Source organism: Lepus europaeus, chromosome 16 (genome assembly GCF_033115175.1).
Source record: "Lepus europaeus isolate LE1 chromosome 16, mLepTim1.pri, whole genome shotgun sequence".
NCBI classification, from domain to species: domain Eukaryota; kingdom Metazoa; phylum Chordata; class Mammalia; order Lagomorpha; family Leporidae; genus Lepus; species Lepus europaeus.
Window position 1 is genome coordinate 12,801,921 of NC_084842.1, and position 25,122 is coordinate 12,827,042.

A 25,122-nucleotide genomic window follows, 5' to 3' on the forward strand; every position below is an offset into this window, starting at 1 on the left:
AGTCTCTTGGTTCCACGGGGCCTTTTTCGCCACTTTGAAACAGCCACAACGTTCTGTCAGGGTCAGGCGCCGGTGAGCGGCACCTGAGGGGCAGTCACACAATAAACGCCGCCAGAACGCGCCGCCCTCGGGTTCGATTCCAGAGCCTGCCGAACCAGGACTTCGTAACTTCGAATTTCGGCACCGAAAGGCTTCGTCCATCTTCTTCAGCACCGCCTCCCACCGGAGTCCCGGCCTCCGCCCCGCCCCAGCCACCTTCCCGTTGTCATGGAGACCCCGACGCCCGAGCCGGCTCGTTCAGCTCCCGCGCTTACTCTCGCGGGGTACGCGATGACGCATGCGCGTTCTCGGAAGGCGCCGCGGTGGCTGCCGGGACGGATCCTAGCTGCCTTATCAGGAAGTGGCGGGCGGGGCGGAGCCGCCGCCGCCGCCACTGCCGCCGCCACTGCCGCCGCCGCCAGTGGCGCGACCCCTGAGCTGGCGGGTCGGCGCTGGGCGTGCGCGCAGGCTGGCTGGGGCGCTGACGGGGAGCGGGAAGCCGCGGCAGCGCCGGCGAGGACGGCTGGCCGAGGCGGAGGCGCAGGGAGTTGGCGGCGGGTCGCGTGGGGCTGCCCTCTTCCCTCCGGTAAGGGCTGCGACCGCCAGGTGAGGGGCGCGAGCCCTGGCCTGTTGTTCTTCGCCCCGCGACGCGGCTCTCCTCGCGGGTCCTCACTTTTCGTGGGGCTGGGTCTCGGGACCCCTTCGGACACGCTAACAGCTCCGTGGGCGCCCTGTCTTTGAGGCCTGGGGCTCACGGGACAAACTTTTGGGTTGAAAAGAGGGGGAAATGGGCAAGTGGGGTCGCGGGTTGAGCCCCTCGTGGGCCGAGCGATCCGCGCGTGGTGCGGCTCGGGGAGCCACGGCGTCCTGCCCGCCGAGGCTGTGAGTGAGTTGCTCACACCCGGACCGGCTTTCCAGCTGCCTCGGGGAGCCCGCGCTCGTGGTCTGTAACTCCCGGAGTTTCCGGAGAGCTCTGCAGGCGTCTCCCCGGGCCGAGCGCCGGGGTCCCCCTTGGGTGGGCACCGGTCAGCCGGGCACCGCTGGGGCAAAGGCTGGAAGATGGAAGAGGTCGAGTCGTGGGCTGTGGGTCTGTCTCCCGGTTTCCATCTGCGGGAACACTCAGCGGTCTGGGTCGTGCTGCTGTGTTTTTAAACGTAGAACGGGCATGGTGTCGCGCGTCCTGTTGGCTGCAGAGGTCAGTTCAGAAATGTCGAAGTCGGTACAGGCAGGTAAAGTTAGGCGGAGCGTCGGGTGGTGAAAGACCTCCCAACACAGTCGCCTTGGTTTTCCAGCGCTTCATCGGCGGCCTTTCCAGCGCTCAACGTGTTGTAGGGGTCAGGATATGCAGATCCTGGTTTATTCGCGTGTGTCAACTTCACCCTACCTCCTTAGTTTTGGATTTCACATATTAAACTAGTAACAGCTGGGTCATCTGTTGTCTCCCACAGTTATGAGGATCTGGAACTGTTAACCATTGAGGCATTGCTAAACTGTTGGGCTTTATTTAAAATGTGTTAAAGTCCTCTTTAAAAGCCTAGATTATCTACCTGTCATTACAAAGTGAGATAAACCGTTAGAAATGTTTCCTGTTTTAGAAGTTCATCAGCTGGGGCCTGTGCTGTGGCTCAGCTGGGGCTGCCTGCAGTGCCGGTATACCATATGGGTGCCAGTTCGGTTTCCAGCCGCTCCACTTCCGATTCAGCTCCATTGCTAATGGCCTGGAAAAGCAGTGGGAGATGGCCCAAGTGCCTGGGCCCCAGCACCCATGTGGGAGACCTGGAAGAAACTCCTGGCTTAGGCTGGGCCCAGTCACAGCTGTTGCTGTTTCTTCTTCTATCTCTCTAGTTCTGACTTTCAAATAAACCTTTTTAAAAAATTTTTTTTTTTTAATTTATTTGACAGAGTTAGAGAGTGAGAGAGAGAGACAGAGAGAAAGGTCTTTCTTCCGTTGGTTCACCCCCTAAATGGCCGCTATGGCCGGCGCTGTGCCTATCCAAAGCCAGGAGCCAGGTGCCTCCTCCCAGTCTCCCATGCAGATGCAGGAGCCCAAGCACTTGGGCCATCCTCCACTGCCTTCCTGGGCCACAGCAGAGAGCTGGACTGGAAGAGGAGCAACCGGGACTAGGACCCTGCGCTCATATGGGATGCCGGTGCCGCAGGCGGAGGATTAACCAAGTGAGCCACGGCGCCAGCCCCTAAATAAAAAAATCTTAACAACAACAACAAAAAAGTTCACAACCTGCTTGTTGTCCCCGTCTTCTCAGTTATGAATCTCACTTTCTTGTTGCTGTCCTCATACCATCCCACCTCCCAAAACTGCCTTCCTCACACCACAAGAATCATTCTTTTCAGATCTCTAAATAGTGATACCAAAATAACTTATTTATATGGCTTTAAAAAATAAGTTTTGGCACTGGGATTGTGGCATAACAAATTAAGCTGTCACCTGTGATGCCGACATCCCATATGGGTGCCAGTCCAGCTCGCTGTTAATGTGTCTGGGAAAGCAGAGGAAGATGACCTGAGTGCTTGGGCCCTTCCACCCTCACGGGAGACCGGGATGAGGTTCCTGGCTCTTGGCTTCGGCCTGCCCCATACCCGCCATTTGGGGAGTGAACCAGCAGATGAAAGATCTGTCCCTCTCTGTCACTTTGTCTTTAAAATATTTAAAAAATCAGTGTCACTTTCTTCTTACTGCTGGACTAGATGTAGACAGCATTGGTAGTGTCCTTATTTTACTTAGGAAGTTGAATCTAGAGAGGTTTTATGGATTGCCTGGCTGTGTGACTGTTAGGAATCAAAACTCAGAGAAGGTAGATGTTTGGGTTGTGGTACAGTGACTGTTCTTACTGAAGTTCACTCTGATTAGTCCTTTTCAGTGCTGTGTATTTCCAATTCTTAGCACTTAAGTTCATATTTCATTCATTTTTTAAATTTAATTTTATTTTTTTTTTTAATTTTTTGACAGGCAGAGTGGACAGCGAGAGAGAGACAGAGAGAAAGGTCTTCCTTTTGCCATTGGTTCACCCTCCAATGGCCGCCGCGGTTGGCGCGCTGCGGCCGGCGCACCGCGCTGATCCGATGGCAGGAGCCAGGTGCTTCTCCTGGTCTCCCATGGGGTGCAGGGCCCAAGGACTTGGGCCATCCTCCACTGCACTCCCTGGCCACAGCAGAGAGCTGGCCTGGAAGAGGGGCAACTGGGACAGAATCCGGTGCCCCGACCGGGACTAGAACCCGGTGTGCCGGCACCGCAAGGCGGAGGATTAGCCTAGTGAGCCGCGGCGCCAGCCTTTTCATTCATTTTTTAAAAGATTTATTTGAAAGTCTGAGTTAGAGGGAGAGACAGATCTTCATCTGCTGGTTCCTTCCCCAAGTGGCTGCAATGGCCAGGGCTGAAACAGCCTAGAGCCAGGAACAACTTCTGGGTCTCCCATGTGGGTGACAGGGGTCCAGACACTTGGGCCATCTTTCACTGCTGTCCCAGGCCATTAACCAGGGAGCTGGATCACAAGTGGAGAAGCCAGGACTTGAGCTGGCACCCATTTGGGATGCCACCATTGCAGGTGGTGGCTTTACCCACTATGCCACAATGCCAGCCCCTGTTCATTGTTTTTAGAGCAAAGTGCTCGAGACTTCATCTTAAATCTAAGCTGCTGGAAGGCAAGGATTTCTCTTCCAGAATCTTTCAAGGCTTAGTGCCCAGTGCCTTACATACAGAAAACATTTAATAAAGACTTGTGGAGCCAGTGAGGATAGAGCAATTCGAAGATACATTTTCCATTCACTGTCTACAAATTTTCCTGAGCTTTCCTGTGCTTAAACACTTTCAAAGTATATGCCACATTAATGGCATTTCATTCAATAACAAACTAAATAAATAACAAACTAAAATAAATGGTAGTAGTCTCAAGATTATAATGGAACTAAAAACATTCCTGCTGCCTAGTAATGTTAGCATGTCACAAAACAATGCATTACTCGTGTTTGTGGCATTGCTGGTCTAAACAAACCTGTGCTACCAGTTGTATAAAAGCATAGCAGACAGAATTATGTATATAATATTCAGTTATGTGTGTTGTTTGTGTATTTTTTATCTTATTTAAATTTTTTAAAAATTGGGGCCAGCGCTGTGGCAAAGTGGGTAAAGCTGCTGCCTGCAGTGCCGGCATCCCGAATGGGTGCCAGTTCAAGTCCCAGCTGCCCCACTTCCGAACCAGCTCTCTGTTATGGCCTGGGAAAGCAGTAGAAGATGGCCCAAGTCCTTGGGCCCTTGTACCCACATGGGAAGACCCAGAAGAAGCTTCTGCCTCGTGGTTTCGGATTGGCGCAGCTCTGGCCATGTGGCCAATTGGGGAGTGAACCAGCAAATGGAAGACTTCTCTCTTTGCCTATCCTTCTCTCTCTGTGTAACTCTGACTTTCAAATAAATAAGTAAATCTTTAAAAAAAATTCTGTTTACTTGAAAGGGAGAGAGACAGCTCCCATCCACTGCTAAGCTCTCCAGATGCTCTCATTAGGAGCCTGGTACTCGTTCTGGATCTTCCACATGGGTGACAGGGACCCAAGCACTTGGCCATCTTGTGCTGCTTTCCTAGATGAATTAGCAGGGAGCTGGAATGAGGAACAAAGCCAGGGCTCAAATTTTTTTTTTTTTTTAAGGTTTTTATTTATTTGAAAGGCAGTTTTACAGAGAAAGGGGGGAGAAACAGATGTTCTTTCTGTTGGTTCACTCACCAAATGGCCCCAACTTCTGGAATGGGTCAGGCTGAATCTAGGAGCTTCATCCCAGTCTTGTAGGTGGGTGCAAGGGCCCAAGGACTTGGGCCATCCTTTGCTGCTTTTCCAGGTGCACCAGCAGGAGGCTGGATCAGAAGCAGAGTGGCCAGGACTTGAACTGGCTTCCATATGGGATGCTGGTGTCACAGGCTGTGGCCCAACTCAGCATGTCGCAATGCTGGCTCCAGGGCTCAAGCTTTTTTTTTTAATTTTTATTCTTAAAGGTTTATTTGAAAGAGTTAGAGAGGGAGGGATCTTTCATTTGCTGGTTTGCTCCCCAAATGGCTGCAACACACTTGGGCCATCCTCTGCTGCTTTCCCAAATGCACTAGCAGGAGGCTGGATTAGAAGCAGAGTGGCTGGGACTTGAACCAGCACCGTATGGGATGTCAGCAATGCAGACTGACTTAACTTGCCGCACTACAGTGTTGTCCACTTCAGGGCTCAAACTTAAGATTCTCCCCTATTGGGGTGCTGAACTGTGAGGCCAGACACCCTTTTAAAGTTTTTTGCTTCTAAAAAGTTGACTGTAGGGCTGGATGATATAGCACAGTGGGTTAAGCTGTTGCCTGTGCTGCCGGCATCCCATATCCGAGCGCCAGTTCAAGTCCTGGCTGCCCTGCTTCCAATCTAGCTTTGTATTGATGTACCTAGGAAAGCAACACAAGATGGCTCAAGGACTTGGCTTCTGCCACACACATGGGCAGCCCAGTTGGAGCTCTAGACTCCTGGCTTTGGCCTGGTTCAACTCTGGCTGTTGCGGCCATCTGGGGAGTGAATGAGTGGATGGAAGAACTCTGTCTCTCCCTCTTTCTGTAATTCTGCCTTTAAATAAATGAAATAACTCTTAGAAAAATGATAGTTTATTGTAAAGCAGCATTGCATGTTAACCTAGCAACAGCCTCCTGTATCTCCTACTTATGATATTTCTTGATTGCAAAGAGGCCATGTAGAGTGATTGACTTATATTCTCTAGGTTTGTGTAGCACACTGGTATTTGCAGTTACTAAGTCACCTAGCAACAATATGTGTTCCTCTCACTAAGCGATGTGTGACTGGATAAGGTAGTCTTCTTTCTCCTGACTTAACATTAAGAGTGTCAGATTCAGTCACATAATTAGCTTGAGCTCTTCTTAAACTCTCTACAAGGTTCTAAGGGTAGATAAGAAAACAGAGGAATGTTTTAAAAATTCTTACTGATTGACTTATAGCTTCCCTAGTTGTACTGAAATTGCTCAGAGTTGTAATTTTAGAACTAGAAAAACACAAAGACAGGCCATAGCAGGCAACAAAAGCAAAACTAAACATCAAACTCAGAAGCTTCTGCACAAGAAAGGAAATCTTCTGTAATGAAGAGACATTCAACAGAATGGGAAAAAAATATTTGCAAGCTACCCAACCAACAAAGGATTAATATCCAGCATACAACAGCAACTAAAACTCAACAACAGAACAACCAATCCAGTTAAGAAATGGGCAAAGGACCTCAATAGACAGTTCTCAAAAGAAGAATTACAAATGTCCATCAAGTATATGAAAAAATGCTTGGGGCAGCGTTGTCATGTAATGGGTGAACCTGCCACTTGCAATGCCGGCATCCATGTGGGTGCTAGTTTATGTCCTGGCTACTCCACTTCAGATCCAGCTCCCTGCTGAGCCTGGGAAAACCATCCGAGGATGGCCCAAGTGCTTGGACTCTTTCTATCCATGTGGGAGACCTGGAAGAAGCTCTTGATTTTGGCCTGGCCCAGCTCTGCCTGTTGTAGTCATCTAGGGAGTGAACTAGCAGATGGAAGATTTCTCTCTAAAACTCTTTATAACAAGTAATACATTTTTTTAAAACAATGCTCAACATCACTAGCCATTAGGGAAATGCAAATCAAAACTACAATGAGGGGGCCGGAGCCGTGGCACAGTAGGTTAATCATCCGCCTGTGTTGCTGGCATCCTATATGGGCGCTGGTTCTAGTCTCTGCTGTACCTCTTCCCATCCAGCTCTCTGCTATAGCCTGGGAAAGCAGTAGAAAATGGCCCAGGTGCTTGGGCCCCAGCACCCACACAGGAGACCGGGAAGATGCATTTGGCTCCTGGCTTCGGATTGGTGCAGCTCCAGCCGTTGTGGCCATTTGGGGAGTGACCCAATGGAAGGAAGACCTTTCTCTGTCTCTCCCTCTCACTGTCTGTAACTCAACCTCTCAAAATCTTAAAAAAAAAAAAAAAAAAAAAAAAAAAGAAAGAAAAAGAAAAGAAATCCACAATGAGATAACATCTCACCCCTGTCTAAATGGTTAAAGTCTGAAACACAAAGAATAACAAATGCTGGTCAGGGTGTAGAGAAAGGGGAACACTTACACATAGTTGATGGGAATGTAAATTACTGTATGGAGATTTCTTAAACTGGAATGGATTTACTATATGATCCAGCATTCCCACTATTGGGTGCATACCCAAAAGACAGGGACACATTGTATCAAAGAGATACCTGGATCAACCAAGGTGTCCATCAGATGAATAGATAAAGACAATGTGGTACATATGCCCAATGAAATATTATTCAGCTATAAAAAAATGAAATTCTACATTTGCAGCAAAATAGATGCAAGTGGAGGATTCTATGTTGAGTGAAATAAGCCAGACACAAAAGGATAAATATTACGTGCTCTTCATCATGTGTAAGAGCTAAAATTAAAGAGGAAAGAAACCCCAAAATAAAAAATGCCTGTGTGTACCAGTATTGCTGCAAATACATTTTGTAAAACTGTTTTATACCTCTGTCAAACCAGTGGTTAAAAATGTTATACCACAGGTGGGCATCATGGTGTAGGGGATACAGCCACTGCCTGTGGGGGTGACAGCTCACCCACGTGGGCAGTGGTGCATTTCTTGGCTGCTTCACTTTGTGTCTAGCTCCCTGCTAATGACCTGGGAAAAAGCAGTGGAAGGTAGCCCAAGTGTTTGGGCCCCTGCCACCCATGTGGGAGACCTGGAAGAAGCTCCTGGCTTTGGCTTGGTCCTGGATGTTGGGCCATCTGGGGAGTGAACCAGTGGATGGAAAATCTCTTTTTCTTGTCTCTCTAACTCTTTCAAACAAATAAATCTTCAGAAAAAAAGTTATACTGCTATAATTTTAATGACTCGTGATTATTTTAAGATTTACCATATATGGGTAAAATGGTTGTTTTTCCATTCAATTGTTTATAGCCATTGTCTATATTCCTGCTAAACTAGCATCTTTTTGCTTTAAAAAAGAAAAAAAGATTTATTTATTTGAAAGGCAGAGTTACAGAGAAGGAGAGACAGATCTTCCATCCGCTGGTTTACTCCCTAAGTGGCTGGGCCAGACTGAAGCCAGGAGTCCAGAATTCTATCTGGTTTTCCCATATGTGTGTAAGGCCCAGACACATGAGCAGGGAGCTGGATCTGAAGCAGAGTGGCTGGGACTTGAACCTGTGCTCATGTGGGATGTTGGCATTGCAGGTGGTGGCTTAACCTGTACACAATGCCAGCCTCACTAAGTGTTTTTTGGGTTGATGAATAAGTGAGTAAATGTAAATGCCAGAGAACTAATAATAAATTGTAATTTTATTTGGGAGGGAACTTGTTGAGATCTTTGGATTTGGCATATAGATTTGAGTGACTTGAATTTGTCTTACAGATATTTTATTCTTTACAGCATTATGGATCCAAGCTTGTTGAGAGAACGGGAGCTGTTCCGAAAACGAGCTCTTAATACTCCTGTAGTGGAAAAACGTTCAGTGTCTTCTGAATCATCATCATCATCATCGAAGAAGAAGAAGGCAAAGGTAGAACATGGAGGATCATCAGGCTCTAAACAAAATTCTGGTTAGTAAAATTGTTTAGGACTCTTAGGGTTTTCATGTGCTTTTTTTTTTCCCCATTTGTTTTGTTTTTAGATTTATCTATTTGAAAGATAACATGAGGGAGAGACAGAAAAAAATCTTCTATCCGTTGATTCACTCCCCATGTGGCTGCCATTGTCAAGGCTGAGCTAGGCTGAAGCCAGGAACCAGGAACTCCATCTGGGTTTCCCACGTGGATGTCAGGAATCCACATACCTGGACTGTCTTAATGCTGGCTTTCCAGGCACATTAGTAGGGAACTGGATGGGAAGTGGAGCAACCGGGGCTCAAACTGGTACTCCCTTGTGGGATGCTAGCATTCTAGGCTGTATATTAATCCACTTTCATCACAGTGCCAGTGGCACCCCCCTTCCCTTTTTTATTTTTTAAAAAGGCATTTAGTTATGATGAGTTCATTTTCCAGTCTAAGTTAAAGTTTTTTTTTAGATACTTTGTTAAATATAAGAGATGGGATGATAAGAAAATTTAAGCTCTTAAAGTGTTAATAGTCTCATATTATAGTTAAGATTTAGGTTATTGTTTCTTAAGGGCTAGACATTTGATCATTATCAAAGATCCCGGTTCAAGGCCTTAACTTTTCTACCTCTAATCTGTTTTCCTTCACATCCTGGGTGGCAGTGGATGATGACTCGAATACATTCCTGGCTCCTGGTTTCAGCCTGGCTCAGCTCTGGTTATTGAAGGCATTTGGAGAATGAAGTAGCAGATAAAATCTGTTTCTGCCTTTCAAATCAACTGAAAAGAAAATAAATTGGCTTTAAAAAAATTTGAGGTTTAATATATATGCCATATGGTCCACTCATTTTAAATGTACGATTCAAATATTTTTAGTAAGCTTACAGTTGTGCAACTAGTACTACTGTTTCATTTTACATTATTTCCATCACTTCCTAAGGATCTTATGTGGCCATCTGCAGTGACTGTTCTCACTTCAATCCCAGATAACTAATAATCTACTTTCTGTCTATGTTTATTTACCTTTCTGGACATTTCATATAAATAGAATTATATAACTGATGGTCTTTTGTCTGTAGCTTTTTTTCACTTAGCATTCTTCTTGTGTTTCATCCATGTTGTAGTCTGTATTAATACCTTATTTCACTGCTAGAATATTCAGTTGTAAGAATATACCACAATTTGTTTATCTGTTCATTGGTTAATGGACATTAACACTTTTGGGCTGTTTTGAATAGTGTTGCTATGAACATTCCTGTACATGTCTTGACATAAATGTATGTTTTTGTTTCTTTTGGGTAGATACCTATGAGTGGAATTTCTGGATCATATGGTAGATCTTTGTTTAATTTTTTTTTTTAAGATTTGATTTTATGAGAGTTAGTCACAGACAGCGGTGGAGACAGAGAAAAAGGTCTACCATCTGCTTGTTCACTTCCCAGACTGCGCCGATCCAAAGCTAGGAGCCAGGAGCTTCTTCCGGGTCTCCCATGTGGGTGCTGGACCCAAGGACTTGGGCCGTCTTCTACTGCATTCCCAGGCCATATTAGAGAGCTGGATCAGAAGTGGAGCAGCCGGGTCTCGAAACAGCGCCCATATGGGATGCCGGTGCTTCAGGCCAGGGCGTCAACCTGCTGTGCCACAGTGCCGGCCCCTCTAAATCAAGATTGTCATCTATAAAAATAGTTTTACTTATTGCTTTCCAATATAGACACTTTTTATTTATTTTCCTTGCCTGACTGGACTGGCTGGAATGATGTTTTCTTGTTCTTAATCTTAGGGGGAAAGCACCAATGTGTATGACATTACTGCAGGTTTCTGTAGGTATTTTTATCAGTTTGAAGAAGTCCCCCTCTTTTCTAGGTGAGTTTTCAATCATAGTTGAGTGTTGGATTTTTTGAAATGCTTTTTCTGTACTAGTGAGGTGATCATGTAGTTCTAATTCTTTATTCTGTTAACATGGTATACTGATTTTTTTAAAAAAATATTATTTGAAAGGCAGAGTGACAGTGATGGAGAGACAGAAAGATTTTCTGTCAGTTGATTGATTCTCCAAATGACTACAACAGTCAGGGCTGGGTGGGATCAAAGCCAGGAACCAGTAACTCCATCTGGATCCATGTGGGGGCCAGGAATCAAAATACTTGCCTCCCATAAGCATTAGCAGGAAGCTAGATCAGAAGCGTAAGAGCTGGGGCTCAAAACAGCACTTTGATGATGTGGACATCCCAAGCACTGGCTTAACCTGCTGTTCCACAATGCCTGCCCTTAATTGATTTTTAAAGATACATTTATTTACTTAAAAGGTAAAGTTAGGGAGAGACAGATCTTTCATCTGCTGGTTCACTCCTCAATTGGCCTCAACAGCCATGGTGGTACTAGACCAAAGTCATGAACCAGGAGCTTCAACTGGATCTCTCATGTGGGTGGCAGGGGTCCAGGTTACCAGCAGAGAACTAAATAGTTAAGTGCCACAACACTAGCTCCTAGACTTTTTTTTTTCTTTTGAGATTTATTTATTTATTTGACAGGTAGAGTTACAGAGAGTGAGTTCATAACAAATTATTTACTTAAAAATATAGCAATAATAATCTTCACTGGTATCATTTTGTTAGATGTCCTTGAAACTATTTTGACAAGTGATGTTAAGGTGGAGATAATTTATCGAAGTAGTCCTATCATTTGTGTAAAAATGCACATTTAAATTCATCTCTAATCCCGGTGAAATGTACATCAGATGAAAGCACAGTAAACAGACTTTTCAGAGCCACTTTTAAGCCTAGTCTCTGATCTGCTTAAATAAATAAATCTTTTTAAAAAATAAATTCTTATTTGAAAGAGTTACAGAGAGGCAGAGAGAGAGAGCGCGCGTGCTTCCATCTGTTGGTTCGCTCTCCAAATGGCCACCAGAGCAAGAGCTGGGCCAATCAGGAGCCAGGAGTCTCCAGTGGTCTCCCACATGGGTGCAGGGACCCATGCACTTGGGTCATTTGCTGCTGCTTTCCCAGGCCGATTATCGGGGAGCTGGATCAGAAGCGGAGCAGGCAGGACTCAAACTGGCACCCATATGGGATGCTGGTACTGTAGGCAGTGGCTTTACCCACCACACCATAACACCAGACTCTGCTTAAGAATTTATTTGCGGGGCTGGCACTGTGGCATAGAAGGTTAAATTGCTGCCTGTAGTGCTAGCGTCCCGTATGAGTCCTAGCTGATTTGCTCTAATCCACCTCCCTGCTGATGCACCTGGGAGAGCAGTGGGGGATGACCCAGGCACTTGGGCCCCTGCTATCCATGTGGGAGACCAGGAGGAAGCTCCTGGCTCCTAGCTTTGGTTTGGCCCAGCCCTGGCCATTGTGGTCATTTGGGGAGTGAACCAGTGGATGGAAAATCTCTCTGTCTCTATTTGGGGAAAAAAAAAAGCAGGGGCTGGCGCTGTGCTGTAGCAGGTAATGATGCTGGTATCCCAGATGAGCACCAGTTTGAGTCTTGGCTGCTCCACTTCCGATCCAGCTCCCTGCTAATGTGCCTGGGAAAGCAGCAGAGGATGGCCTAAGTCCTTGGGCCCCTGTACCCACGTGGGAGACCCAGAAGAAGCTCCTGGCATCATCCTGGCCCATCTTGGCCGTTGCAGCCATTTGGGGAGTGAACTCGTGGATGGAAGACCTTTCTCTGTTTATCCCTCACTGTAATTCTACTTTTCAAAATCTTTTTAAAATTTTTATTTGCTTTTGTAGTTTGGGCCACAAGTAATACATAGGTGGGGAATTTCATCTGCACACGCAGATCCCATTCAGTAGTAGGAAGAAGCTGCCTAAGGCCTTGCTTTTCTGTCATTGGTCAGGGTATACCTAAGAACAACCAGGATTGGATAAGCTGTGTTGTGGAAATAACTCCCAAATCCCAACGTCTTAAGGCAATAAAAGGCTGTTTCTCTGTCATACCATGTTGATATAGGTTCTTTAGCCACTGCTCAGTCATACTATGTGAAGCTGGTTTTTTGAGGAGAGAGGGGCTTTATTGTTATTCATGAATAAAGAAGCAGAAGAAATGTCTGAAATCTGCTTCCTTCTCTAGGGAATAGGCAAAGCTTTATAGATTTATTTATTTATTTGAAAGGCAGAGTTACAGAGGCAAAGAGAGGGAGAGAGATCTTCCATCTGCTGGTTGACTTCCCAAATGGCTGCAACAGCTGTTGCTGGGCTGATCTGAAGCAAGGAGGCTGGAGCCTCTTCCAGGTCTCCTCCATGGGTACAGGGGCTGAAGGACCTGGGCCAGCCTCTACTGCTTTCCCAGGCCATGGCAGAGAGCTGGATTGGAAGTGGAGCAGCCGGGACTTGAACCAGTGCCCACATGGGATGCTGGCACTGCAGGTGACAGCCACACCGCCGGCCCCAAAGCTTTAAATACTACGTGGGAGAAAGCAAGATGAGCGGAAATGCCGGTAAGGCAAATCTTAATTGGGAAGGGCTGGGATCTTCCCTTCTCTGCACATGCCCAGGCCATGCAACTGTAGCTCCCTGCTATGGATTCCCTCTGTGCATATATGACTATGTCTTGATAAAAAGCGGGGACTTAAGTATCTGATCAGATCCATTGTTACAACATAAAATGAAGAAACTTTCAGAAAAAGAATGGGGAGCATAGCTAAGAGGTTTTTACGTTTGGAGTGTCAGGTGGAGATCTGGTATAAGGGCAGTCTTATGTCAGCAAGTTTGTCATGGCTTGGCAAGGTTTTCAACTCATTGTAGTCATTCATGGACCCATGGTTGCTGATGTATCACATTTATTTTTGGTTTCTGTACCAGAGGGGAAAAGGGCTTTGGGAGATCTTGTACTGACTGGTAGTTAAATGCTCTGGTCTGGAGGTAACACATCACTTTGTAGAACTGGTTAGAGCTGATTTAACATGGTCACAAGACCATACCCAACCATGGGGTATCCTAAGTGGAATCTTTTCTTGTGCTCACCATGAGGAGAGTTGAAAATAGCTAGATGCAAACACAAACAACTTTCACAACCCTAGTTTAGGTCATTACTGTTGGATTGCCAGAGTAGCTTCTTACTAGATCTCCTGATTTACCTTCCCTCCTATTTATTCTTCATACAGCACATATGATTTTTCTGATCTGATTGTGTCACTCTCTGTTCATGCTGATCTTCACTTTTCAGATAAAGCCATCTTTAATTGCAGTGTTTATGTCCTACCTGATCTGGCCTTTACTTACCTCTTAGGCCTCGTATCTCATTGTTCAGTCCTGTGTGATACTCATGTGTGCCTCCCCTAATGTGTCTTACTTTTGCTTTTTGGCATTTACTCATATTATTTCCTCTTCTTGGAACATTCTTACCTTCGGGTAACTCTTACTCATTTCTTTTAGATTTCTTTTTAAATGTCCCATTGCTCTTATTCGCCAATTTGAGTTATCATAGCTCTCAGCTTTTTAAAAAAGTTTATTTGAAAAGCAGAGAGAGAGAGATTGATGGATGGGTGGATGGATCTTCAAGCCTCTTTTCAGTGCCCCAAAGCCCACAAAGCCAGGGCTGGACCAAGCGGAAGCTAGGAGCCTGAAATTCCATCCAGGTCTCCCACGTGGGTGGCAAGAACCCAAGTACTTGGGCCATCATCTGTTGCTTCCCAGGCTCATTGGCAGGAAGCTATATCAGAAGGGGAGATGGGACTCAATCACAGGTGTCCCAAGTACCAGGTTAACACTGTGCCACAGCACCTACCCCAGCTCTCAGTCTGAGAAACTCTTAGGGTACATGATTCTAATAGCATGGTAACCTGTTTGCCATTGTATCCTCAGTGTCTGACTTGATCTCTGACTCAGTATATTTAAAAATTTGTTGTAATGCTAATAAAAAATACATGGTAGAGTGGAAAAAAATTGGTACATACGTATTATCGGAAAAATCTAGTTATTAAAAGACTGTGTGCTTCTTATCCATGGTAAGCAGAGTTCATGAAGTTTGTTTACTCCCGAAATGTCTGCAACAGTCAAGGCTTGGCCAAGCTGAAGCCAGGCGCCTGAAACTCCATCTGGGTCTCCCAGGTGGATGGCGGGGCCCCAAGCACTTGGGCCATCTTCTGCTGCTTTCCCAGGTGCATTAGCAGGGAGCTGGATTGGAAGCGGAGCATCTGAGATTCTAACCCACACTCATATGGGATGCCAGCATCACAGGTAGCAACTTAACCTGCTGTGCCACAATGCTGGCCCTGAAAATGTAGTTTTAACATTGTTCAGAATAGTTCCTGGTAACCAAAGTTTTTTGTATACCTGAATTTTATAGGTGTTTTGAAAGTTGGTTAGTTTATTTGCTTAATTTTAATGTTGAAGAAACATAAAAAATACTTTGTGGAAAAGTGATTTCATACTGGCAAATACCACAAGGGTATTTATTGCACATTCTATCAGTAATTAAGATTAAAAAAAAAAGAGTCCTTTACAACCCCAGTACTCTTTACTCCACAGCCTTGTTAACAATATTAGCTATAATAACTTTTCCATATTTTTTCAGACCTATGTGTATAATTGTCTTAAAAAATTTATATTCTGAACTTATCTGCTTAGTTTACCAAATATTTTTCTATGGTACCATAATTTTCAGTGGCTCGAAAAAAATGTTATTTACAGGGAGGGAAGCATGTATGCACATTACATTCACTGGTTCATGCTCCAAGTACCTACAATGGCTGGATTGACCTGGGACTGAAGCCAGGAGCCAGCAATTCCTTCTGAGTTTCCCATAAGGAGGACAAGAACACAACTACTTGATCTATCATCACTGTCTCCTAGGGTGCTTATTAGGAAGCTGGATTCAGAAATGGGAGCTGGATTTCAAATTCAGGTACAACAACACACAACGTGAGTGTCCTAACAGCTTCATCACTAAACTAGATATCTACTCCATCAGCTTTTTAATCATCCATCAAGTCAGTGTGTCTGTTTATTTTAAGGCTCAGTTACTTCTAAGATTTTGTTGTTTTTAATAATGTTTTAGTTTCATGGTTAAACATCTTCGCACCCTGTTTTTTTTTTTTTTTTTTTTTTTTGCTTTTGAACTATTTCTCAGGGTACATTCCCAGAAATGGCATCTCTGGCCTAAGAGTGTAACCATTAAGTGCATGCTGTGGTTTGTTTATGGATAGCAAAAGGCTATTAAAGCCATAAAACATTTATCCAGCCCTTAGAATTCCAAGGACCTTAAACTGCCATATTTATTAACTGGTGTTGAGTGGTTTTATCCTTTGACTATTTTGTAGTCTTTTTTTCACTGGGTGTCTTAGCCTTTGAGGGTGTGAATGAGAGGTAAAGTAAAAGAAGAAACTCAAGAAATACGGTATAAGTTTTAGTTTGAAAATAGGCTGAGCCTTTCCCCAAACATGTATTTCTTAATAAACAGCAAGTCAATTTTGTGAGATTTTTATGCATATATACTTGTGGCCATCCTGAGTATTTTAAGACTTTTACATAAAACTCAAGGCATTAAGAACAACAAAAACAACCCATACACATGTATACATACATGTGTATATAATATATATATATATAAATTAGAAAATATTGCTTTTTAAAATTTTATTTTTTATTTATTTGACAGAGTTAGAGAAAAAGGTCTTCCTTCCGTTGGTTCACTCCCCAAATGGCTGCTACGGCTGGAGCTGTGCCGACCTGAAGCCAGGAGCCAGGTGCTTCTTCCTGGTCTCCCATGTGGGTGCAGGGCCCAAGGACTTGGGCCATCCTCCACTGCTTTCCCAGGCCACAGCAGAGAGCTGGACTGAAGAGGAGCAACCGGGACTAGAAACGGCATCCATATGGGATGCTGGTGCCGCAGGCAGAGGATTAACTAAGTGAGCCATGGTGCCGGCCTGAAAATATTGCTTTTTAATAGATAGGGACTTTAGGAGCTCGGCTTATCATTTTTGTTACCAAAACATTATTTTTTTAATCTATATGAGTTTTTAAGGAATAAGCTTTAATGTTACTAACCTTGCTTATGTTTTACAGTTTACCTTTTGCTAATCATTATTAAATCCTAGGACTCTTGTATTTAGTTTTTGAAGTGTTCCATTAAATAGGTTGGTTTTTGAAGTTTTACTGTTTAATGAAAAGAATACACATACAAAGGAAATGCACATTTCACTTGTTTTTCCCTTCTACTAGAAATCTTTTAACCATTGAGAGAATAAGTTCTCTAATAACATACATTTTCTTTTGTCTGAAGAGGCCCAAGGCTTCTTTAAAAGATTTTGTTCCTCTTTGGTAGAGTGTTAGACCACTTCAGTTTCCCGTTTTCTGATGTTGTTCATCATGCTTCTAAGAGGGTTAGGTTCATTTTTGAACTCTTTCACAGTTTTGTTTTTTACACAGCAGCAGCAGTCGAGTACTTCATAAAGAAAGGCCAGCACCACTAAAGATACCACTGTAAATATGAATAAAAGCAGGATAACAAAGCAGGCAGTGTTCCAGTTATCATGGAAAGGGTAAATTTTTTGAACTTGAAAACCAAGATACTGATAAACAGAGGTGGTAGTTTCGTTCCAGTGGTTGGATGCCATCTTTAGAGATTCCACTTCTTGGTTGCAGTTTTAAATCTGTAAAAAGGGTAGAAAATGAATATGTCACTAAATAACAGAGTTGTTCATTCAATCTCAGTGCTAGTATTTCTTAGTTTATTAAACAACGTGACTCTTCTGTATGGTCTGACAGCATTGTGCCTGAATGATATTTTTGAATTTTTTGTGCCTGTGCCAACCATGTACTTTTTAAAAAAATGTATATTATTTGTTAGATAAATGTGTTTAAGATTTATATATAGAAATTAACTATATGAAAGGGGAAAAATGGCGACTGAATTGGTTTAAAGCCTGATCACAGCAGTGGCCAGTGCTGCAAAAAATCTATTGTTCAAATTGCTCCTGGAAAAGTTTTTGTCATTACCCTGTGGCATCTCATCTTCTTGATTTAGTGTATTTCTGGCTCCTATTTTCACTCCTTTAAACTTCGATTACAGGTTGTCTGATTCAGGAAATAGTGGCCAAGTGTAAAATAGTAGAGAAAGAAAAACCAAATGATGCAATTTTTCGGAATAAGAAGTGTTTTTTTGTTGTTGGCTTTTTTTTTTTTTTTTTTTTTTTTTTTTTTGTGGCGCAACTACGTTTATATATATTTTAAAAGAAAGCATTCCACAGTTCATTTCCTGAGATGAGTATAACAGTCATACGCTCATATACACATGTATTAGAAAGGGAAATTATAACACTACTCACTTGAACATAGAAGCAAACATACTATAAACATATGTTCACTAACAAAATCCAGCCATGTATTAAATAATTGGAGAGGCCAAAGGAAGCTCTAGTAAATACCTATTCTCTTCTTTCCCTAGGTTTTGAAATATCTGAGATATAAAAGATTATAGATAGAGAACATATCACTTTTAGACACCTGGGGGGAGACTTAAAATTTTGGAAATAAGAGAAAAATAGTTTACTTCCTCAATTCATTTTTATATTGTATGGTTTTTCTCCTACATGTTATAGACAAGCTTTTATTCATACTTATAACACGTATTTACCTACTATATATCAAATGCTTTCCTAAATTCTTGAGGTAAGTTTGAGTATATTTCAATTAAAGAAAAGTTAGTAACAGGGGTTTTCAGAAAATTCATATAAAAGTATGTACTGTGAAAAAACCATGCATCTCAAATTTTTGACACTGTAATAAACCTATTTTTTCTTTTTAAAAAGTTTCACGTTATTTGAAACTGATCAATCTTCTATTCACTAATTTACTAATTTAAATGCCTGCCATAGCTAGGGCTTGGCTGGGCTGAAGCCAGGAAATCCGAACTCCATCTGGGTCTCCTATGTCATGGCAGAAACCCAAACACCTGAACCACGTCTGCTGCTGCTCAGTATGTGCATTAGCGGGTAGCTGGATTGGAAACGGAGCATCTGGGACTCAGACTAGGTACTCCAGTGAGGGATATGGAAATTCCAAGTGGCAATTTAAGTTGTTACCCTGGCTGTTGTGGGCATCTGGGGAGTAAATCAGCAGATGGGAGACTGCTGTCTGTCTCTCCCTCTTTGTCTCTGCTTTTCAAATAAGACAAATTTTTGTGGCCAGCTCTGTGACATGGTGGGTAAGGTGCCAGCATCCCATATGGGCGCCAGATTGAGTTCTGATCCAGCTCCCTGCTAATGTGCCTGGGAAAGCAGAAGATGACCCTAGTGCTTGGATCTTTGCACCCACATAGGAGATACAGATGAAGTTCCTGGCTTTGGCCTGGCCTAGCCCTGGCCATTTGGGGAATGAACCAGTGGATGGAAGATACTTTTTGTCTTCCTTTCTCTTTCTCTCTCCCTCCCTCCCTTTCTTTGTCTAACTCCACCTTTCAAAATTTTAAGAATTTTTTTTTAAAGATTTAAGAGTGAGAGTTGTTTGAGGATCTAAGAATTTTGCCTGGGTTAATGTGGGAACTTCCTGACATTTATAGAAATATTCCTTAGACTTTCTGTTCAGACCTTTCACATCCCTTTTAAGAATTGAAAGGCAGGGCCGGCTCCATGGCTCACTTGGTTAATCCTCCGCCTGTGGCACCGGCATCCCATTTGGATGCCGGGTTCTAGTCCTGATTGCTCCTCTCTGCTGTGGCCCGGGAGGGCAGTGGAGGATGGCCCAGGTGTGAGGGCCCCTGCACCCACGCCAGACCAGGAGGAAGCGCCTGGCTCCTGGCTTTGGATCGGTGCAGCGCCGGCTGTGGCGGCCACTTAGGGGGTGAACCAATGGAAGGAAGACCTTTCTCTCTGTCTCTCTCACTGTCTATAACTCTACCTGTCAAATAAAAGAATTGAAAGGCAGAGGGACAGAGTGATACTCCACTCCTCAGTCACTCCCTAAATGGCTGCAGTGACTGGGGCTGAGGCAGGCCAAAGCCAGGAGCCTGGAACTCCATCTGAGACTCCATTGTGAGTGGCAGGGCCAAGGTCCATGGGCCATCTGCTGCTGCTTTTTCAGGCGCAGTAGCAGGGAGCTGAAATCCACTGTGCCACAATACTGGCCCTGGGTTGATCCATTTTAAAATCTTGGAATTTCTTTTGACAGTTTCTTTTTTCCTGGGCTGCTGTTGGGGTGTGGCAGGCTGAGCTGCTGCTTGCTGTGTTGGTATTGCATATGAACACCGATTCAGTCCCAGCTACTCTGCTTCCTATACAGCTCCCTGATAATGTGTCTGGGAAGACAGTGGATCATGGCTGTAGTACTTAGGTGCCTGCCACCTTCTTGGGAGCCCAGATGGAGTTCCAGGCTCCTGGCTCCAGCTTCACCCAGTCCCCGCCATTGTGGCCATTGGAGGTGTGAACCAGTGGATGGAAGCTCGCTCTTCTTTCTCTCATTCTGCCTTTCAAATAAATACAAAAATAAATCAATAAAATTTTGTAGCCTAGTATTAGAAGTAATTGTAGGGAGAACAATAATATAGAAAGGATAAAGAGAAGGAATTCTATTATGCCTCTGAAATAGTTCAGTCTACTTTAATGAACTTAAATTTTTTGTTTTTAAGATTTATTTATTTGAAATGCAGGGTTATAGAGAGAGAAAGAGGAAATCTTCCATTTGTTGGTTCACTTTCAAGATGACCTCAAGGACCAGGAATGGCCAGACGAAGCTAGGAGCCAGGAGCAGCATTATTTCACTGTTGATTTCAGAAACATCATTATGGCCATTTTAAATTTTTTTGAAAGGCGTGGAGTTTTCTTGTCGATTATTTGTGAAGCAGAGTGTCACAGAGAACTCCTATCTGTTGGTTTACTCCCCAAATGCCCACAGTGTGAGGACTGGGTCTGGCCAACCCAGGGAGCTAGGAACTCAGTCCAGGTCTCCTGGGGGTTTCAGGGACCCAAATACTTTGAGCCATCACCACTTCCTCTCAGAGTATGCATTAGCAGGAAACTGTAGTTGGGAGCAGAGCTGGGAATTGAACTCAGGTACTCTGATATGGGATGCAGGCATCTTAACTACTCACTTATGGTAATTTTAAATGCCCAGCTTCAGTTGAAGTAATTTTAAATAAATAAAAATTAAAAGTTCACCCACAGTTCTTTTGTCTTGGAAATTGGCTCTGTAAATCCATAACTAACTCATACCTGGTTAAAATTTTACTAAAGTTATTACTATGTATTTTAGTTATGAGAAGACTTTTTGTTTTTATTGACTTTAAAAACTGGAGAAGTTATAAAAACATAATGTAAGTTACTATTTTAGAAGTAAAATTTTTAAATGATTAGAAAGCTTGTTTATAGATTCTCTTATTTTTGGTACAAGTTAACTGTTTAAAATTTTTTTTTGTTTTCTTAGCTCTAAAAGGGAGACAGGAAGAGGTGGTCAGCAAGGCAGATACACAACCAAATTCAGTTATTTAGGGTTAATTTGCACCCATCAAAATGGGTGATTCTGATGAACTAAATGTAGCCATGCAATGAATAGGTTAACTGTAGTCATATGCAAAGATTTTTTAGTTAATGTTGCCAAGTTGTTCCAAAAAAAAAAAACCAAAAAACAAAACCCCAAACAGAACAAGATATGGAACGCTGTATGGGAAAAGGAAAATAATACATTGTTATTTGCTTATGTCTATACAAAAATCCTGGATCTACAAGAAATTAAAAACAGTGATAGTTGTCATGGGAAGGGAGGACAGTGGGGATGCAGGGTTGTGTGTGGGACCTCTCAACATACCTTTGGTCATAGTTGCTTTCTGAACTGCTTGAGTTTAAAATTTATTTAAAACCAAAACAATCTACTTTAAAAGGAGGGGGGAAAAGGTACTATTCTTAGCCTTTGGCTTTTAAAAGTTGTATTTGTGTTACATATTTAATACATTTGCATTTTCTGGATTACTTGTAAAACATTAAAATGGAGATGACTGGGGCAGGTGTTGTGTTGCAGTTAAACCGCTGCTTGGAATGCCTACATCCTATAACGGACTGCTGGCTACTCCGCTTCTGATACAGCTCCCTGCTATTCACCTGGGAAGCAAAGGGTGGCTCAAATATTCAGTTTCCCATGTAGGAGACCCTGATGGAGTTCTTGGCTTTTGGCTTTGACCTGACCCAGAATTGGCTGTTGTGGCCATTTGAGGGGTGAACCAGTGGGTGGAAAATACATCTCTCTCTCTCTCTGTTAACAGGCCTTCAAATAAATAAGCAAATCTTCAAAAATTATTACTAAACACTGTCATTTTGATTTTAGACTTTGTACCTTCCTCAAACAATGCTTATAATAATTATACTTACAAGAGTGACTGGATAGCGATGAAAGCTACCTCCAAAGGCTTTGGTGAAAATATCAGCAGTTTAAGAAATAGTATAAGGGGTCTTCAGAAAGTTCTAGGAAAATGCATGTTGTGATAAAAGTATGAGTGGATCTCAAAATTTTTGGTATCAAAATGAACTTATCTTTTTATCACTTTCCATAAATTGAAGTAATCTTGTATATGGGTTTATGTTGTAAATGATAACAGTGTATTGGCAACTAATAAGCAGCTCAAAACATACATGGTTTCTTTAACTTCTTGACATACCTGGAACAAAGTAAACCCTCTACTAGTCATTTTTCTCAAATTTATTGTGATGTTCTTTCAAAGTACAGTAGAGCACTAGTAATTTTTTTTGTGTGTTAAAGACTAAATCTAATTGTGATGGGTTAGGGATAATAAGGCATGCAGAAAGAAACGTACCACTAGAATCTTCTCCTTTTCTGAGGCTTTATTTTTGAAATTAAAATATAAGTTTATATCAAGCAAATACTATAAATATGCCCTGTAAAAAGCAAGTGAAAATGGTAGAAAAAGCAAAGAAAAGTAAAAGAACAGTCTGTTATACTTTTCTGGAGCCCTTCTCTTAAAATTTCATTTCTTTATCTCATTATGGGTTTTAAATAAATTTTTTTTTAAGACTTTATTTATTTGAGAGCTAGAGTTACAGACAGTGAGAGGGAGAAGACAGAGAAAGGTCTTCTTTCCTTTGGTTCACTCCCCAGTGGCCGCAACGGCCGGAGCTGTGCTGATCCGAAACCAGGAGCCAGGTGCTTCTTCCGGGTCTCCCATGTGGGTGCAGGGGCCAAACGACTTGGACCAACTTCTACTGCTTTCTCAGGCCACAGCAGATAGATGGAGAGGAAGAGGAGCAGCCGGGACTAAAACCGGCGCCCATATGGGATGCTGGCGCTGCAGGCAGAGGGTTAACCTACTGTGCCACACCACTGGCCCTCAAATAAATGTTTAAAAAAAGGGGGGGGGGGTGCAGTGTTGTGGCACAGTGGGTTGAACTACTGCTTGCAACACTGGTATCTTGTATCAGAGTTCCGGTTGGAGTCCCATCTGCTCCACTTCTGATCCAGCTCACTGCTTTTGGGAAAGCAGTGGAAGATGGCCCAAGTGCTTGGTCCCCTGCCACACAATGTGGGAGACCCAGATGGAATTCCTGGCTTCTGGCTCTAGTTTGGCCCAGGCCTGGCCATTGCAGCTGTTTGGGGAGTGAACCAGTGGATGGAAATCTCTTTCATTCTCTTTGTCACTCTGCCTTTAGCATAAATAAATGATTTTTTTTAAAGCAAAATTTCATTGCAGGAAAGGGGCATCTTAAAGTAAATAGCATGATTTTTAAGTATATGTTTTAAAATTATGATTCATGTATTGTTATTTCCTTCATTTCAAAAGGCCTTTGTGAAATATTTGTGTGTTTAGGATTTGGAACTCTTCTGGAACCTTGAATTTCCAGATCAGAATAAAATTATCTGTTTGCTTTATTAAATGGTTAAAATCCCTTGAATTGAATCCTCTAGTACCTTTAAGCATATCACTTTGAATGATCATTTAATCATAATGACCTTTTAATACAGAGCAGCTTCTCGTTCATGCTCTGGAACTGAGATAGGCTAGGCAGTGAACCTCAGTTTGAGCTAACAATAGATACATTTTACAAGAAAAATGTAGGCTGATGATGGAGTGTTGAAACAATGTGAGGGGTAGGGATTCTTTTTACAGTTTACCTGAATTTTGATTTGTAAATGAATCATTTAATTGCGAGAATTATTTGATCTGAGACTTTCATTGAGGGGCGGCTCCCTTAGGTTGGCAAGCAGGTACAGTTTCTAGGTAATTAAATCCATTGTGTTAAACCTGAAGAGTTCTGATATCTTGTTACAGCAACCTTTGGGCTTTGCAAAGGGTACTTTATTCATGCTAGCTGAGAGCTAAGAAATAGAAATTATGAAGAAAAGACCCCCAGACCTTTAAGAATTCAATACATTTACCAGTAAGGTAAGGAATTGAAGTTGAGTCTTTAGGTTGGTATGTATGATATATATCCTGGAGCTCTAGCATTCTACTAAATAATGATATTTTCATGCCTTAATACTATAAAATTAGAAATTGTGTCAGCAGTTGATACTAAATCTTCATAGACATAAGGAATTGCTTTGAACATAAAACATAAAACAATCTAGCTAGAAAGAGACAGTGCCTTCCTCTCCTAACCAGTTCTTCTTAGGACATTTAATTTTAAAATGTTGTTTATCAAAAATACTTACTTTGTATTTATTTTGAGGAATAGATAAAAATAACATTTATGTAATGTGATAAATGTTCTTGTGGTTTATCAAAAATGAAAGGCTGTTTTAAAATATTTGCAATAGCATGACTTGTTATGGTAAGATAAATTTCATTGTGAGGAATTATTTTAATTAAAATGTTAGGATTTGGTTGTAGTAATAATGCATCCCACATAATAATACCTTTTATGGTCTTTTTATATAAAAATAAATCACAATTGTAGTAGTTTCTTGGTATTCTGAATCTAAACTGCAAGTCTAATAAAATAATCTTGACCTATTTTTCCATATTAAAATGTAACAAACTTTCCTGTAACTCTTTTTATCAGCCAATATAATTTGCACGTATAATCAGAAAGCCTTAGTTCAGTATTCTTTCATTGTAGATTTTTCTTTAAGAAAAATCCTTTGTTAACACAGACCTAACTGATGAAATGAAATTTCTCAGAGAAGATGAAATTAGCAAATAACCAGTAAACATCAAATGCTTATGGTTTACCCTAAGATCTGAGTATCTATACATTAGCTCCATGTAAAATGTAATGAATTTTCCTTTCAGGCACAGATGGTAAGGATGCTTTTCAAATAGCACAAGACAGTCTTCATATTTTCATAATAAAATCCCTCCAGGCAATGAAATGAATACATTGCCTTTTTTTGATCTTTAGTATGAACAAAGGTTTCTGGTTGATTTTCAAGGCAAAATATTTCCCTATTGCATCATGAGGACACGTACTACTAAATAAAAAAGATTATTTAAACCTACCTCTTGTCTGAGAGAATGCTGTTGAAGCGATGGTATCGTCTGTTTGTAATGCAGTCTAGTGCACAGCCAAGATGGAGCTGAGCTT

The 25,122-nt window shown here is 42.5% G+C and overlaps 2 protein-coding genes across 2 annotated transcripts in view; one reads left to right on the plus strand and one right to left on the minus strand.

The window, feature by feature from the left end:
• The first annotated feature begins 509 nt into the window (after positions 1-509).
• GTF2E2 (general transcription factor IIE subunit 2) overlaps positions 510-25,122 on the plus strand; it is an 84,074-nt gene continuing 59,461 nt past the window's right edge. The window contains exons 1-2 of the mRNA XM_062213461.1: positions 510-625; positions 8,489-8,658. Of these exons, the coding sequence (XP_062069445.1) occupies positions 8,493-8,658 (166 nt within the window). The 5' untranslated portion in view covers positions 510-625; positions 8,489-8,492. The remainder of the gene's footprint in view (positions 626-8,488; positions 8,659-25,122) is intronic.
• Positions 16,927-17,214, minus strand: SMIM18 (small integral membrane protein 18). The gene has a single exon (XM_062213728.1). It carries the CDS (start codon positions 17,212-17,214, stop codon positions 16,927-16,929), a length of 288 nt encoding a protein of 95 aa, XP_062069712.1.

Excerpts from the sequence above, each read along its gene's own strand:
- SMIM18 (XM_062213728.1), bottom strand. The coding sequence starts at position 17,214 with ATGGCATCCAACCACTGGAACGAAACTACCACCTCTGTTTATCAGTAT.